This window comes from Bactrocera tryoni, chromosome 4 (assembly GCF_016617805.1).
Source record: "Bactrocera tryoni isolate S06 chromosome 4, CSIRO_BtryS06_freeze2, whole genome shotgun sequence".
Taxonomy (NCBI): domain Eukaryota; kingdom Metazoa; phylum Arthropoda; class Insecta; order Diptera; family Tephritidae; genus Bactrocera; species Bactrocera tryoni.
This window is the reverse complement of record NC_052502.1, coordinates 77,761,629-77,777,515: the sequence shown is the minus strand read 5'-3', so window position 1 is coordinate 77,777,515 and position 15,887 is coordinate 77,761,629. Positions and strand designations below refer to the sequence as shown.

Sequence of the window (15,887 nt, the reverse complement as noted above, 5' to 3'; positions counted from 1 at the left end):
CTTATTCTATTCTAAAATTGACCGATCCAAACGGGGTTAGATCGCCGAAAGAGCCCTTGAACGGATGAAATTCGGGTCAATTCCGGTACGTAGAACCAGCTAACGCGGGAATTGATCGTGCATGGCATATCGTTAGGCGGCTGATCTCAAGACTGCCGAATTTACTTCCAATTAGGCATAGGGATTGATTTTCCTAAAACATTGAATTTTGTCGTTAATTTCTTTAATACGCGGCTTCACAATAACAATCTGGCAACACCAACCAGTTTTGCCGGTTCGCTCAGTTAACACCAACACAAATGCACGCCAATGTAATCGTCGTTGGGTAGTAGAGTTGGAAAGAGTACACCTATCGGCTGCTAACAACCATCGAGAGCCGCCACTTGCACCGGATATCGTTTTGTAGACGCCATGTAGTTGTTGGATAAACGAGCGGTCGAATGGTTGTGTGAGCAAACGAACGGTCGGTCGTCTAAGTTAATTGTATTGTTTGTTGTGTTTTGATCATTGACGGTCGCTATACGATCCCCTATATACATACATACATACATATATGTATATATTTTTATTGTGTTTAATTTGTTGTACAATTACTGTCGCCGTTCCTGGCTCATGTCCCAACATACATAGCCGTACTTGTTGTTCGTGCGCTTTTGATTTTGTATACCGGTTTCTTTTGCTGGCTCTGGCGCAGTCCGATCGTCGCGTTGTTGCCCGAGCAGCAATTCGTTTGCGTTTACCCATATTTACTTACTGATTTTTAGTGTTTTTCTTACTGTTGGCTTTGCTTTGAGCCTGCTTTTTTCTCAACTGTGTTTTTTTTGGTTTTGATGATCGCGTACTAATAAACGCCGAAATGTCAAGACGTCTGACAGTGCAACGCCATTCGGTTTCGTGTGCGCGTGTTTTTCACTTGTATTTATTTTTCGCCATTTTTCGGGCGTTGTTGCTTACTATTCATTAATGCGTGTGAAGTGCTCGAACCTTCTGACTGTTTGTTTAGCGCAGCAGTACAAACAACAACATGAAATATTGTAATAAATGATATAAATTTAAACGACAGGCATCGGTAAATGCCGAACATAAAGTGTGCGTGTTACAACTGTGTGACAACAACAGAAAGCAAAGTACAAAAAGCGAGTGAAAATATTGCGAAAATTACTCTAGCAGCAATTAAATTGTGAAATTTCGTATGTGTGACATGATTGCTCCACGAAGCGCTGGCATTAACGAAGCCTAGTCATGCAATGAAATCGCTAAGCAACATGAAAAACATTAATGGCCGTGTTTTTAGACTACTCTCTTCTTAATGCCAGCGAAAAAATAGTACATCAGCTGCTAAAATGAACTTCAAAGGCAAATAATACACAACTTTGCATTCGTTCATGCGCTCTCAATGTCGTGTACCAAAAAACCGACAGCCCTGCCACCCCACTGATCGAGGCAGCGCAAGCAAAACCCGCCCTATGAGCAAACAGTCTTCACTATGCTTGTTAGCGACAGCCCTTGACTCATCTCGCAGCACTAGTTATTGTTATTGTTGTTGTTGTTCGTATTCGCGTTGACTTCTTAATTTTGAAACGTCAGGGATATGTGATCACTAAAGCAGGCTTTGAATATTCATTAAAATGGGTAGAACCGTCACAAGGTGCAATTAAAACGTGAGTCGAAGCTTGCAACTTCTTATTTACAAAATGTTGCATTAGGGTTACTCAAAACGTTGTTGAAATGGAAACATATTGACAGAAGGCGTCATTAGAATGGGTACGTTGATTCCGTAGCGGAATAGTATGCAACTGACTGACACTGAGTTGAATATGTGCATTTATATGGAGAGCGACATATTGACCATGGGTACTCTACCGTAGAAGAATCCGATAGACGGACTCTCAAGTTGTTGCATACGGCAGTTTCGCAAGAAATAAATTAGAAATTAAACGAGGCAGTGCAAATGTATCCTTGCCTGCATGACAAAAGCAAAATAGAACAACAAAATCGGTTCTCCAAGAAAAAACCTTGGAATTATGTGGCGTAATTATTGGTGGTAATAAAGAACAGCTGATTTATGTTTGCATGCGCAAACCCAGATCCTGCTGGGATGTTTTTGCAGAAACCACCCCTCCTGCAGCCTCCTCCTAGGAACATCAAGAGGTCTCTCCTCAATTACGTCGACGACATCGAACAATATGCCGACCGGACTTCGGACGCAACTAACTTTCGACAAACTCTGACCGTCATTCACAGCGGAGCTATCAACACCTTTACTGACTCCCTTGCAGTGAATGGAGTTCTTGGAGTGAAATCACCACCCATTGCATAAGAAGAGCTCGAGTTGCCGCGAGAAACGAGAGTGACACTTGCGCAGCTTCGTTCTGGATATTGGAGCAGGTTAAACTCCTACTTGTCCATATATGTTGAATATGTCGGGGTCTAACATATCCAACATATGTATGTCCTGCGTGCAATGAGTCTCCACTCATCTGACACCCTTTGGTCCGATCCCGTCGAAACAGCACGTTTCTTGGGCCTCCCGTTAGATGACGTCGACGTTAACTTAGATAATCCTTACCATCCTAACGGGGATTGAATAATCGTTAAAACAACAACAAGAACAGTACTAAAGATTCTCAGGCTCTTAGCATAGAAATGTTTTGAGATAGCCCAATTTAAATGATAGGCAGTTGCATTCAAAGCTAACAAGGGAAAACTTTAAGCACGTAATGAAAACCTCATTTCAAATTATTAGTTTAGGCTTGCTATTCCAAGCAAATATATTCCGCTCTTCCTAAATTTTTAAAGAAATCGGAGGGAAAAACCGCACTGGAGTTTAATAGATAACACATTTATGCGCAACAGCTGTCAAACAGCAGCTGTCACTTCTCTCGCGCTGCGCTGCGCACACTCGCTCCACTGTCTTGTCTATTTGCTGCGCCCTTCGCTCAACGCTGATTCATTAGCGTTAATCTTAGCTGCCTTATGAATTGTGGTTTTCAGCTTGTTGTCGGTTGCTTTATGAGTAAATGACTATATACATACATATGTATATGATTTATGATGGCATGGAAGATATCAAGCAACACACGAATATGAGTGTACATATGTATGAATGTATGTATGTATTAGAAAGAGTGACAAGTCTATGTACAGAGATGAGCTGATGTGTAAATAAAATGAAACTGAAAAGCATTTAATATTCTTAAACAACAAAACATCTCGGCGCGCTTACGCACCTGAGCGACCAACTCGCTCATTCTTACTGTTATTTACTTATTGTTTGCCACTTGCCTGCGAAGTTTCACTAGAAATCAATAATTTATGCAACAAAAAGCCATTACAAAATTCAATAAAAAAACAACAACAAAAATATGGATAAATAAGCGCCAAAGTTGCGCAGCGTTTTGTCTGTGCGGTTTAAAGAAACTTTTTTCTTTTTACTTTTATGTAAGAAATAATACGCAGTTTGGTTTTTGTTGTATTGCTACAACAACAAATTCAGGTTTTGAATTTTTGTGTATGCAAATGAGTTTGTTTTGATTTACAAGGTCCAAAAATGGAAAATGTTGGCTTTTGGACTTGCAAAGCGCTCAAGGTCATGCGTTGCATTGCTGCGACGAATAAGCTTGTTTTGGCTCCACAGCGTCCTTGCCGTTTTAAACTGTCTTTGATGTAGCTTTAATACTTTTAATTTAATTTTATTACGCCCTTACTTATCAGTCCACATTTTCTGGTATTTTTTACGACTCAACTTTTTTATTCGTTGCTTTGAGTTCTTAGAAATTTTCCATTTACATACAATTTGTAGAACGAGTTCACAAATAGTTGGCGGCATGTATTTATGTCTGTAGGCGCTTACTACTTTTATTACAAGCCAATTGGAGGGTTTTATTAACCTCCAACGTATTTCTTCTTTACTTGCTTATCGATTCGCTTGTCTCCATTTCAACGGTATCTCCGCCTACTTAAACGTATGCTCGCATAAAGATAAACTTACAAGCTTATATGTATTGTCTATGCACAATAAACCGCTTAAACCAAATTTGGTGTCATAACATTTTCAAGTAATCAACTCAAGCATTCATTCAATCAATCATTTATATGGTTTACACTTAATCCACACGTGCGGAATTGCCCAGAGCAAGTGGACGCTTACATATTTTATTTGCGAAAATTTTTATAGTGATTTTTTCGGCATATTTTAAATTTTGAAGCTTTCAATCACGCTCTTCAAGCATTGGCTGCTTTACTTTCACTACAAAACCGCTAAAAAGGAAGCACTACTTAAGCACTACAACGCAAAAAACAATTAAAAATCGCAGGAATATGGGTGGACTGTTCAATACGCGTCCTAACCTCAAATTTCACGTGAATTTTTCGTTTGTAAATTGTATAAATTCTCTAATTTGTTTTGTGGGTGAATTTCGAAACTTGTCAGACAGGCTACAAAACTAGTACAAACTTATATATGTAATTCTTTATAAAAAGCGAAGAATAAACAGTTCTTGTCAAATAAAAGAGATTTCATTACAAGAACATAATTTTGAACGATGTTGCTGTTGTTGTAATGGTAGAAAACATTCCAGAAATAATTTAAGGTATGGTGCCGAGTTGATAGTCATTGTCCAGATAAAAATAGTTAAAACCCATTTTTTTTTGGAAACAGATAATATTTAAAATTAATACTCACCGATTCAAACGAGGTTAGATCGCCAAAAAACAGCCCTGGCCGGACAAAATCCGGGTCAATTCCGGTGCGTAGAACCGGCTGTCGTGGTAATCGGTGAACAGGTATATAGATATAGGTGGTTTCGACAAACACGTATTTCAGGGGCGGTAAAAAACGTGTGCATCGTACAGACAGACAGACATTCATGACTGAACAGACGTAGCTCGTCAGACTGATACATAATAAGGTCTGACGATTTCTTCTGTGTGTTTCAAAAAAAGTCCGATAACTTCAAACGAAACTTGAGTCTATTCATTATAAGACCCTACTGTCTTGGTCTCATTAAGCAGCTGTTGCAAAGCTGTTAAAAGTCGTCAAACTAGATGATAGAAACAATCTGCAACGAAAGAAATAAGAATAATGTGAATCAAAAAACTTAAACTAAGTGGGACTTAAGACAGACTCAAGCAGTTTTGAATTGGAACTAATTAACTTTCGCATATCGTAGTTGCTAGGTATATTCTGCACTCCTCCAGTGGCAAACTTAGTATATTCTGTTCAGGATATACCAAGCGTCGAGAGATCATGATGGATAATAGAAACCGGACATTTTATGCATTCAGAAAAAAACCAAGACAAATAAATAACTCAGTCGGAATCGCAAGAAGAGTTATGTAACTCAAGCCCCACACATTGATCACGCGTTGTAAGCTTTAGATCTACGAATAGAACTCTTTTTGTTACGTCGCGTCGAAGATTGTCTCCGTTGAAGTTCGGAATAGAGAAGTGTTTTGCCTTCACTCGAGACTTTCAAGCACCATTCCAGTCAAAATAGTTCAACTATATATAGGTTTCTCATTCTTCTGCCCAGATTTCATTCGCTCCGCCTGAGGATTTCTCCAAATGCAATCTTTTATTCAAAACACAGCTAGGTCAAGAGTAGCTGCCAGCTGCTATACATGTGTAAGTCACATGAGAATCATGTTAAAAGCAGAATACAGAAAGAAAACAGGCAGTGATGAAGGAAAAGTCAGTATCTCATAAGAAAGTACTCGTATTTATTACGAACAAGCGCTACAAACAGCCATTATTGCTGCATAAATCAAGCAAGGGAAGCATACAAAGTAGCAGTGGCAGCAACAACAATTGCATAGACATATCCGTCAGCACTGTGTCGAAGTGAAAATGCTAGTGCGGGCCATACTGTATAATAAAACAAAGCTTACAGAGCATTAACAATGGAGTCAAAGCCGTCAGAGCCACAGCCAGAGTTGCATGGAGCCTGCAGTGTGTCATGACGCTAACTGTGTGGAGACTATAAGCTAGCAGCGCGGCAAGCGGTGGCTGCACTACGACAGCAACAAGTACATTGAGTGCGGGGCGGCACGAAGCGGTGCGAAGAGCACTACTGCAATTGTAAAGCTTGTTTATTTGGCTGCCGCTGCACTTAGCGCGCTGGTTGCAACGTTGGAGTCAACAAAAGCTATACTTTAAAGAAGGATAAGTATTGCAATAAGAACAAGCAGAGTGAAAAGCAAATGCCAAATACGAAAAGTGTGGAATATGAAAAGTGGCAAAGAGAATATATAAATTGAAATCTTACATACATACATACATACACAAGTGGATTTGAACCGCTCGCTGCATGTGCTTGTAAAGCATGGAACCGATTTTGAACATAATGCGAACGAAATGTGTAGAAAATTTGAAATAGTGATTTACTTGCTACCTAAGTGGGTTCCTCAGACAACATCAAAGTATTATCTCTGTGTTTGAAAGAGAAACCTTTTATTCCGTCAACTACATAGGGGACATACATACATACGTACAAAAATTCTTTAGACCGTATATTTTAATGGGTTAGTAGTAGGCTATCTATCACTGCACACCAACAAGCATACATATGTACATACAAGTAAGTGTTTTTGTATGACTAACTGCTTTACCGGCACGCAGTGGTTCCCAAAGTACGCCTGAAAAGCAAAAAAAAGATCTTTGTCTTGATTTTGACCGTTCAGTTTATATGGCTATATGCTATAGTGGTCCCATCTGAACAAAATCTGTTCAGCCTTAGGCAAAAATCAGCGACAAATTTCGTGAAGCTATATCGTCAAATAAAAAAGTTTTCCATTCAAGAACTTGATTTTGATCGGCCAGTTTGTATGACAGCTATATGTTATAGTGGTCCAATCGAAACAATTTGTTCGGAGGTTGTATTATCGCCTTAGACAATAACTCATGCCAAATTTCTTGCGTATTCTCGTCAAATAAAAAAGTTTTCCATACAAAAACTTGATTCTGAACGGTCCGTTTGTATGACTACTATATGCTACAGTGGCCCTATATTGGCAATTTCGACAAATAAGCAGATTCTTCAGGAAAAAACAACGTATGCAAAATTTCAGATCGATATCTCAAAAACTGAGCGACTAGTTCGCGTATGTACAAGCAGGTTGAGCGGTTACCTTATTATCACACTCGAATATTACTTGGGTTTGACTATTGTCTGTTTTCTTGCAGTACTTTCTAGTGGCATTCGGATGCGTCAGTGAAAGGTTTCGTCCATTACGAATAGATATATCAGTGAAAAGTTTGGCAACCGCTGCTTTCGTCCATTACCAATAGCTGCAAGACTTGCCTATGGCTAATGACACACAAAGTAGCTGTTGTGTCTGCCATTTGACTCATTAAAAGAAAAGCAAATACTCGAGTCAATGATTAAAAAGAAAAAAAAAATCACCAAAATAAGCACAAATAAATTACTTAAAAGACAAAAAATGTCGAGGAAAGTAACGAATATTAGCGTAAATGAGCACAACGCTTCACCTGAGTAATTTCAGCACATGCATAGTATGTAACTACATACAGGTATACATGTGTGTGTGTGCTCCAGCCATGCACAGAGTGTGCAACCAAAGAGCAATAATGCCAGCAAGAGCACAAATTAGTGTAAAAATATAAATAATAATAAAAAAAACATTAGATTAACATAGAAATGCATGCGTACATAAGTATGTATGTATGTATAAAATTTTGTTAATGTATTACTGATTGGAATTGAAGCACCAAGACGTATGATTATTATGCGCAGGTGGTGATCAATCCAAATACATATAGACCTATACAAAAATCACATGTTTTTACGTTTTTCATTGGGACGTAGAACGTCAATTAGAAAACAGCAACACGATTGCCACCAGATATGGCTCAGGAGTAATTAAGCACGAAAAAACGACGACGCTGACATTGAATTGGCGGAATCATGTGGTTGCCAGTGACCATCGCGGATTTGCGCTAACTCAAAGCGCGTGAAAAAATTGTGGTTACAAATATTTGAGCTCAGAAGTAGAAAATCGCAAATAAAATATGCTTGAATGAATTTAAAAAATATGAACAAAAATCCCCTCGCATTTTATCTATGCTTGCAGTTTTGTTTTATTTTTAGCTACCACTGTTATCGCCCAAAAGTCGATTTAAGCGCTTTTTTATCTCTATTCTGTCGAATAGTTTCCATCATTTATTTTTCTGCCACACCACCACACATTGTTTATTGAACAATAAGGTTGCGCAGTTTAAGACAGTCTTACGTCGTTTTCCCATACACACTCATATACGTAAGCAGACGTTGTCGCAAAAGCGCTCTTCCGCCAATTTTCGATCGTCAGCACGTTCTTATTAATTATGCTCGACACAGCGCCGTTTGGATTTCAGCTTATTTATTTTTATTAGCCTTCCTGTTTACATACGCGTGTACATACAATAGGATTGGCAAATCCTGTAGCGAATTATTAAAACTTAACTTTCTTTAAATTTATTATATTAATCGTAAAAAAAAGTAGATTTTTTAGCAGGGTCGTGAAAAATCAATCAATGATCGCCTAAGAATTTCATATATATAATAAAAACCCTTCACAGGTGCATTCCTTAGAGCATAGCATAGTATAGAACAAGAAAAAACTTTAAATTCACCTAAAAGACCCTTCACAAATTCCTTTCAAGAACTTGATACCGATCGGTCAGTTTGTATGGCAGCTATATGCTACAGTGATCCGACCTGCCCAATTTCTTCAAAGATTACACCATTCGATTGGAGAATGAGGTATACACCGCGACCTAAGCTCTATTGCGCCCATTGCCTTAGCAATAACCCATGCCAAATTTCGTGGAGATATCTCGTCAAATGAAAAGGCTTTCCATACAAGCACTTGAGTCCAATCGCTCAGTTTGTATGGCAGCTATACGCTATACCGGTCCGAAGTCAGCGGTTTCAGCTTGTGAAATGTCGATGTGATACGAAAATGGAGACAACACACAATGCCACAATGCTACTTATTGTCATACTCGTGCATGTTGCATGGTCATTCATTCGAGTACAATCAAATTATTGTGCTGTGCTTTGCTTTGATTAACCCATTGAAGGCAAGCAAAATGAAAACTGAGCGATGGATGTGATAATGCTATTGCGTGATGAGAGCTTAACATCACTGGGTTTTATTTACTTCACAAAAATAACAATTTTAAGGCAGGGGTTCTTCTTCTTCTTCTTTACTGGCGTAGACACCGCTTACGCGATTATAGCCGAGTCAACAACAGCGCGCCAGTCGTTTCTTCTTTCCGCAACGTGGCAATAATTAGAAATGCCAAGCGAAGCCAGGTCCTTCTCCACCTGGTCTTTCCAACGGAGTGGAGGTCTTCCACTTCATCTGCTTCCCCTAGCGGGTATTGCGTCGAATACTTTCAGAGCTGGAGTGTTTTAGTCCATACGTACGACATGATCTAGCCATTGTCTCTATATTCGCTGAACTATGTCTATGTCGTCGTATAACTCATACAGCTCATCGTTCCATCGAATGCGATATTCGCCGTGTCCAACGCGCGAAGGACCATTAATCTTTCACAGAATCTTTCTATTGAAAACTCCTAAGGGACCAATGTGCACAGCGTTTTAGCAAATAATTTCATACAAATTTTTTCTCGTAATTCAGAAAAAACGACAATGAACGAATGCAAACAGCCTAAAACAAAGACTCGTCAGATAATTTTATTACCGTAAAAAATGAAAATTAAATTGCTAAAAGACACGATTAGCAGATAATTAAGAAAAGACATTAAACATTTGAAGTGTAAAACGTTGCATAATTTTCAAATAAAAGCGAATTACGCGCAAAAAAGGCGCACCATCCTAGCAACTAGCAAAGAACGCACAATTTCGCATCAGCAGCCCACGCACCTCTCCTTCGCCCACAAGTTCCCACTCCCAAAACTAAATTTAATTAACTCGTAACTGTATTTAAAACACAATGATCAAATTGAAATCGTTGTTCCGCAGAGGGCAAGGACCCTCGGGCTCCTCGAAGCATTCCTCCTCCAACAGCCGTCACAAATCGCAGTCCACCACATCGCTGAATACGGTCGGCAGCAGCAGTCAGGAGCCCGCCGCACCGACGGCCGTCGCAGCCGCCAACACAGCCACATTTTATCCGCCCATCGATCCGATCACAGAACGCGGCGTCGACGTAGGCGACGGTGATTTGAATATCGTTACACCACTAGCAGCGCGCACGCGCAGTCGCACACCGGAGTCGCTGCGCCACGCCAACAATAATAGCAACGCAGCGCAGCTGAGCGGCGCCAACAGCGCCAATACTTTGCCACACAAGAAGCCAAAGGTCGCCGGCACCGGCAAGAAGGGTCAGAAGCAGCCAAAACAATTGCCAACGACAGCGACAGCGCAGCCACAAGTGCCCCCAGCACGCGCTGAAGTCGTGGTCGCTGCCGCACCAGTTGGCAATGTAATGACGACAATAGCCGCTGCGCCGGGAAGTCACAATTCCGCGGTTAATACAGCTGCAGCAGCCGCCGCCGCCGCAGCAACCAATAACAATTATACCACCGGCGGCGAATTGATTAGCGCGTCCATTGGGCAAGTGGCGCTGCCGACGCCAGCCGAAGCGGGCATAGATTTGTACAAGTTGAATGCGGCCAATTATCAGCAATTCATTAACAACGAGCAACTATTGCAACAGCAACAACAACATCAGCAACAATTGTTAGAGGTACGTCAGTATAACAATACGGATACAAAAACATTTACTTAATTTGTTTCAAATTCGAATAATGTTTTCGACACCCTCGTGGCAGGCTAACAACAAAATGCAGGATCTGCAGGCGCAGCTGGAGCGTCTGGGTCACGAAAAATCATTGCTGGAAGCGCGCATTGCCGAGCTGCTGCCGTATCAGGCCGAAGTGGGTAAATTGAAGGCGGAGCTGCTCAAGATGCAGGTGGGGGATCAATTTTTTGCAGAAGAATATCGCCATTAAATAACTGTAAATCTCTGGTAAATACACACAGCAACAACAATCAAGCTGTTTGCGCTATTTCTGCACCGCAATGCAACTTTGCATAGTGCAGGTGATTTACAGTTATTTAATTGTCAGCTGCAAGTAGTGTGATTTAATTAACGCCGACACTTTAAATGGCATGCCACAACGTCGTATTTTCATATTATTTTTTTTTCTTCCTCTTGCGCACAGAGCCAGCACGAGAAAAGTCAATTGGAGGTGACAAATCTCAAGTACGAGAATGAATCGTTGCGCAATCGTTTGCGTGATGTTGTCAACTCGCCATTATCAGACGCGGAGAAACACCAAATCATACAAGACTCGCAGCGATTGCATAGTTCGGCGCCGGCTTCAATTGCGCTGCCAAGTGTAAGTTGACCAATAGTCTATTGGTTTGTCCAACCTTCTCGTTCAGCGGAAGGTTTTCAAAAATAAAAATATTTTACATTATTGATTTATAAACAATTTTAACTGTTCTTCCACGGCTTGTAGACTACCGACAATGACGTGGGCACACCCTGTCTCACGCCCGATTGGGACAAGCACTCCTCATCAAGTGAAATTTCCGTCGCCTGCCTGCAAGATAAGATCATACAAATGGAGGAGACGCACTATTCGACCAATGAAGAACTGCAGGCCACACTTCAAGAGCTAGCCGATTTGCAGGCCCAGTTGAGTGATGCACAGGCGGAGAACGAACGTTTAGCCGAAGAGAAGGATGTGCTCTTTCAGACACTGTGTCGCCAAACTGAGAAACTGAATGATTCGCGCACACAAATCAACACGCTACGCACCGAAATCAGCTCCTCTGAACGCGAACGTAAGCTACTCGATCTGATTAAGACATCGCAGGAAGAACGCGAAGCGATACTCGTCAAGCAGGAGGAGCTCAATGCTGAATTGCAGGAGTTACGTCAACAGCTGGAGGCCGCCTTGGCGGATTGTACACGTATGCGCGAACGCAATGCGCTGCTGGACTCCACCGTCGATGCGGCGAATGCCGAACGCAAACAAATTGAAGCGCAACTAACACAGGCCAAAGAGGAGATCTCACAGCGCAGCATCGAGATAAATCGCCTGAGCACGCTGCTGGAGAATGCACGCTCAAAAATCGAAGAGTTGGAGCAAGATTTGGCGCGTGGTGAAAAAACCGATCTTACCGATTTATTGGACGCGGCGCGCAAAGAGAAGGATACGTTGGAGGAGCGCGTGGCCGAGTTGCAGAATCAGTATTCGCGCAGTCAGGCAGAAATTCGACGAATCAAAGAACAGCTGTCCGGCGTGACTGAGGAGTGCAAGGTCGCAAAGAATAATGCCAAGTGTGCCGTCTCACATCTGGAATATCGGCTGGAGCAGTTGCAACAGGAGAAGGACAAGTTGAGCGGCGAGCATCAGCAGCTAGTCGATAGCACCAACGAACTGCAGGTAAGTGTGGTGCTTACGATGTATTTCCAACTCTCCATATTGATTGTATGACAATTTGATAGGTGCAATGCAAATGTCACTTGGAAGACAAGCAACAGTTACAAAACCTACTCAGCGAGACGCAGAAGCATTTGGGCGACGTGGAGGGTAAACTGAATGCGACCGAAAAACAGCTCGAGGAGGAAGTGAAGCTGCGCAAACAGGAGGTAACGACACTGCAAAAGACATGTAACGCATTTCCACTGAACGGCAGCTTCTTTTCAGGCAGAGGAATGGCAACAGTTCCAGTCGGACTTGCTAATGACGGTGCGGGTGGCCAATGATTTTAAGACTGAAGCGTTGAGTGCGCGCGAACAGCTGGTGCTCGACAACAAAACGCAAAAGGAGAAGATACGACTGCTGGAGCAGCAAATAGAGAAGCTGACAAAACAACGTAAGCGTCAAGGTTTTATACAAATAAAGAAAAAAACATTTCCGGAAGTCGTCTAACTGTTTTCACTTTTAAACATAAATTACAGAAATGCAACAGAATGAAACGCAGCAATCGGTGCTGACCACTGTCCAACAAGAAATGGCTTCGCGGCGCAGTAAAATCGGCAGCAGTCTGAATCGGCAAGACTCGCGGCTGTCGGTGAAGACGCTTATCGAGAGCATTGAAAACAATAAGGTGGGTTGTAGGTAACAGGCACTAGTATAGTGTTCTACAAAAATGAAAGATTCCCCAACGATTCTAGCTAGTTTTGTCGACACAATAACAGTTTTTAAAGCTGCTTGAAATACTCTCTCTGAAACTCTTACTATAAAAATTCGACTGTTACTTCTATTTTTGTATGCAACTGATCCTCAATGAATGATACTTTGTCAAGATCATTTGCGCCGGCTTTAGAAACGACGACTAAAAGCGGCGTTCCAACGTCAGTCGGGTCTACGTAACCGGAACGGGCCCGGATTTTTATCCATCCAAGGATTGTCAACTCGGCATAATTCTGCCACTACAACAACAACAGCGACTAAAAGCGATGAACACAGATTTCGAAAGCTTCCAAGAAGAAAACTGTGCTTTAGATAGTTCTGTTACATTTTGGGTTTTGATTGAAGATTTTTTCTCTCAAATTTGTCAATGGATAGTGGAAGTAAGAATACTTATCGGAAAAGAAATTTAAGGTTTGCGAATTAGTGTAAAGGTAGATAGAGAGACAGCGAAGCCAGCACAATTGGTTGGCAGAAAATGAAAGTTTTCAAAGTTTTTGGAAGAGCTCACCTTGTTGTGGTTTTAGCGGCAAGAAAACATACCTGAAGTAATTTGGAGTAATGCTGTCCAGTTGACAGTCCTTGAGCGAATATAAATTCGGCTTCATTCCGCTTACGTGGACCCATCTGTCATGGGAACGGAACAGATTTTCGAATTTGTTAAAATTTATACCTTTCCACTTTCACCTTTAGCCCAAAGTCGAAGAAACTGAGTCACATTACAGTTCCACATCTAGCTTAAATAGCGCTACACCGGAGATAACGGGCAATCTACTGCCACCGGTCATTGGCAATAATACAACGAATAACGACTGGACTGAGAATGTGAGTAGCAATTATTTTGTTGTTACTGTTTTAGTTTAGAGTTTTTTGATCGTTTTGCTTAGGTGCGTCTACCAACTACAACAACCATTAACAGCATTACAAACAGTAATACCGTCAACAATATACCTGCCAAAGGACCGCTGCGCGAGCACCAACAACAACAAACGCCAGCAACAACAACACAAACTAGCTTAGTTTCGAACCTGCATCACTTTAGTGGCCTCAACAGTGTATCGAGCAAATCGCTGCTAAGTGGTGAGTAAATCAGACACACATATACAAACAGCTTTCTACACAATGTGCAATTTATGTCAAAATACTATATTTTATATTTGCGTTCTCTTTTTTGCAGGCGAACGCAAGGATCCGTTGAATATGCTGGCGAAAAACGGCGGCTCAAAACGCAATGCGCTGCTGAAATGGTGTCAAAACAAAACAGTCGGCTATCGCAATATTGACATAACGAATTTCAGTTCGTCCTGGAATGACGGTTTAGCGCTCTGTGCAATACTACATTCCTATCTGCCGGATCGTATACCCTACGACACGCTCAATCCGACCAACAAGCGACGCAACTTCTCCCTGGCGTTTGCGGCGGCCGAATCTGTGGGCATACAAACGACCTTGGTAAGACACCTACACACATACATAAACGCACACAAATGCACATTTTAACCACCCGATTTGCCCAATTCACAGAATATAAACGACATGTGTCAGCTCGAGCGGCCCGACTGGACGCAGGTGATGTCCTACGTAACGGCAATTTACAAACATTTCGAAACGTAGACGTGAGTGCCATGACAAACACGCACATGCGCACTTGCACTATGTTGTGAGCTAAGTTGGACAGCAACAAATGCTTATATTTGCGCTTTCCTGCTGTGTGTTGTTAGGGCGGTATGCGCGGATGGCAATGTAGTGAGCGTGAATGAAAATGGGAAAAACTAAGACTTAACGCAGTATGCTGTATACTTGATAGACACATTATTTAGTGGCAATGGCGTAATACATACACACTTTATTATCACACTCTTGTTCCATAGTGTTTTTTTCGCATTATTATTATTATTGTAATTTACACATATTTAATTTATTGAATAAAAGAAATATATTAGAAAAAAAACGGGAGATATTTCATTTAAAATTTAAACAAAAAAATAAAAGTTGCGCCGAAACTATAATATCCTACACAAATGAAAAAATTTTACAGCTTGTAAGGCAGCCATATGCAATGGTACATGAGTAGCTTCTTGGGGAGAAAAGGCCGATATCTTACACACTCAGAACTAGTTCGTTTTTGTACAAACTGACAGATACGTAATGTCATTTGAGAAAAAAACTGAAAAATGTTTTTGTTGTTTAAGCGTTTCTCTGCGTTACTGTTTTGTAGCATACAATTAGGCGCAAATGATACACAGAAAAATAATTGCAAAACCACATTGCAGTAAATGTAGAAGGAAGTAAAAGATTAGGTGAAGCGTATTCAAAAGTCAAATAAGGGTTTGAGAAAAGATTTCGAAAAATGTAGTGGAAACTAATTTATGTGAAAAAAGTAATCAACTGTATGTACATATACAAATATAAAAAAACAAATATATTTAAGAGTTTATTTTCACGATTATTAAAAAATAAAAAAAGAATCACTAAAATCCTATTTCCTTTTGTAAATATCAGGGGTGTTGTGGAATCCAAGACAGAATTGCTTCGCTGTCAGAGTTGAAAACCAATTCTGATTTCCAAGGGTGTCACAGAATCTGTTTGGATTTTCGTCTTTTCGAACATACGCAAAACCAGTATTCGAATCAGCTGTTTACTAAGGTGACAAAACTTGCAAATGAGTACATTAAGGCTTTTAACGAGTTCCGAATTAAAGAAAGAT

At 40.8% G+C, this 15,887-nt stretch overlaps 1 protein-coding gene across 5 annotated transcripts; it reads left to right on the top strand.

Moving 5' to 3' along the window:
• The first annotated feature begins 402 nt into the window (after positions 1-402).
• Positions 403-14,986, top strand: LOC120776091 (cytospin-A). 5 transcript variants are annotated; one of them, XM_040106569.1, is made up of 12 exons: positions 403-463; positions 9,649-10,719; positions 10,805-10,945; positions 11,198-11,374; positions 11,498-12,430; positions 12,493-12,636; positions 12,695-12,875; positions 12,949-13,097; positions 13,874-14,005; positions 14,068-14,260; positions 14,358-14,632; positions 14,705-14,986. In XM_040106569.1, exons 2-12 carry the CDS (start codon positions 9,964-9,966, stop codon positions 14,792-14,794), a joined length of 3,171 nt encoding a protein of 1,056 aa, XP_039962503.1. In that variant the 5' UTR covers positions 403-463; positions 9,649-9,963; the 3' UTR covers positions 14,795-14,986. The 5 variants fall into 5 exon arrangements, with proteins under 5 accessions (XP_039962503.1, XP_039962504.1, XP_039962502.1 ...); XM_040106570.1 differs by lacking the exon at positions 403-463 and adding an exon at positions 588-1,034; XM_040106568.1 differs by lacking the exon at positions 403-463 and adding an exon at positions 588-1,127.
• Positions 14,987-15,887: the final 901 nt, after the last annotated feature.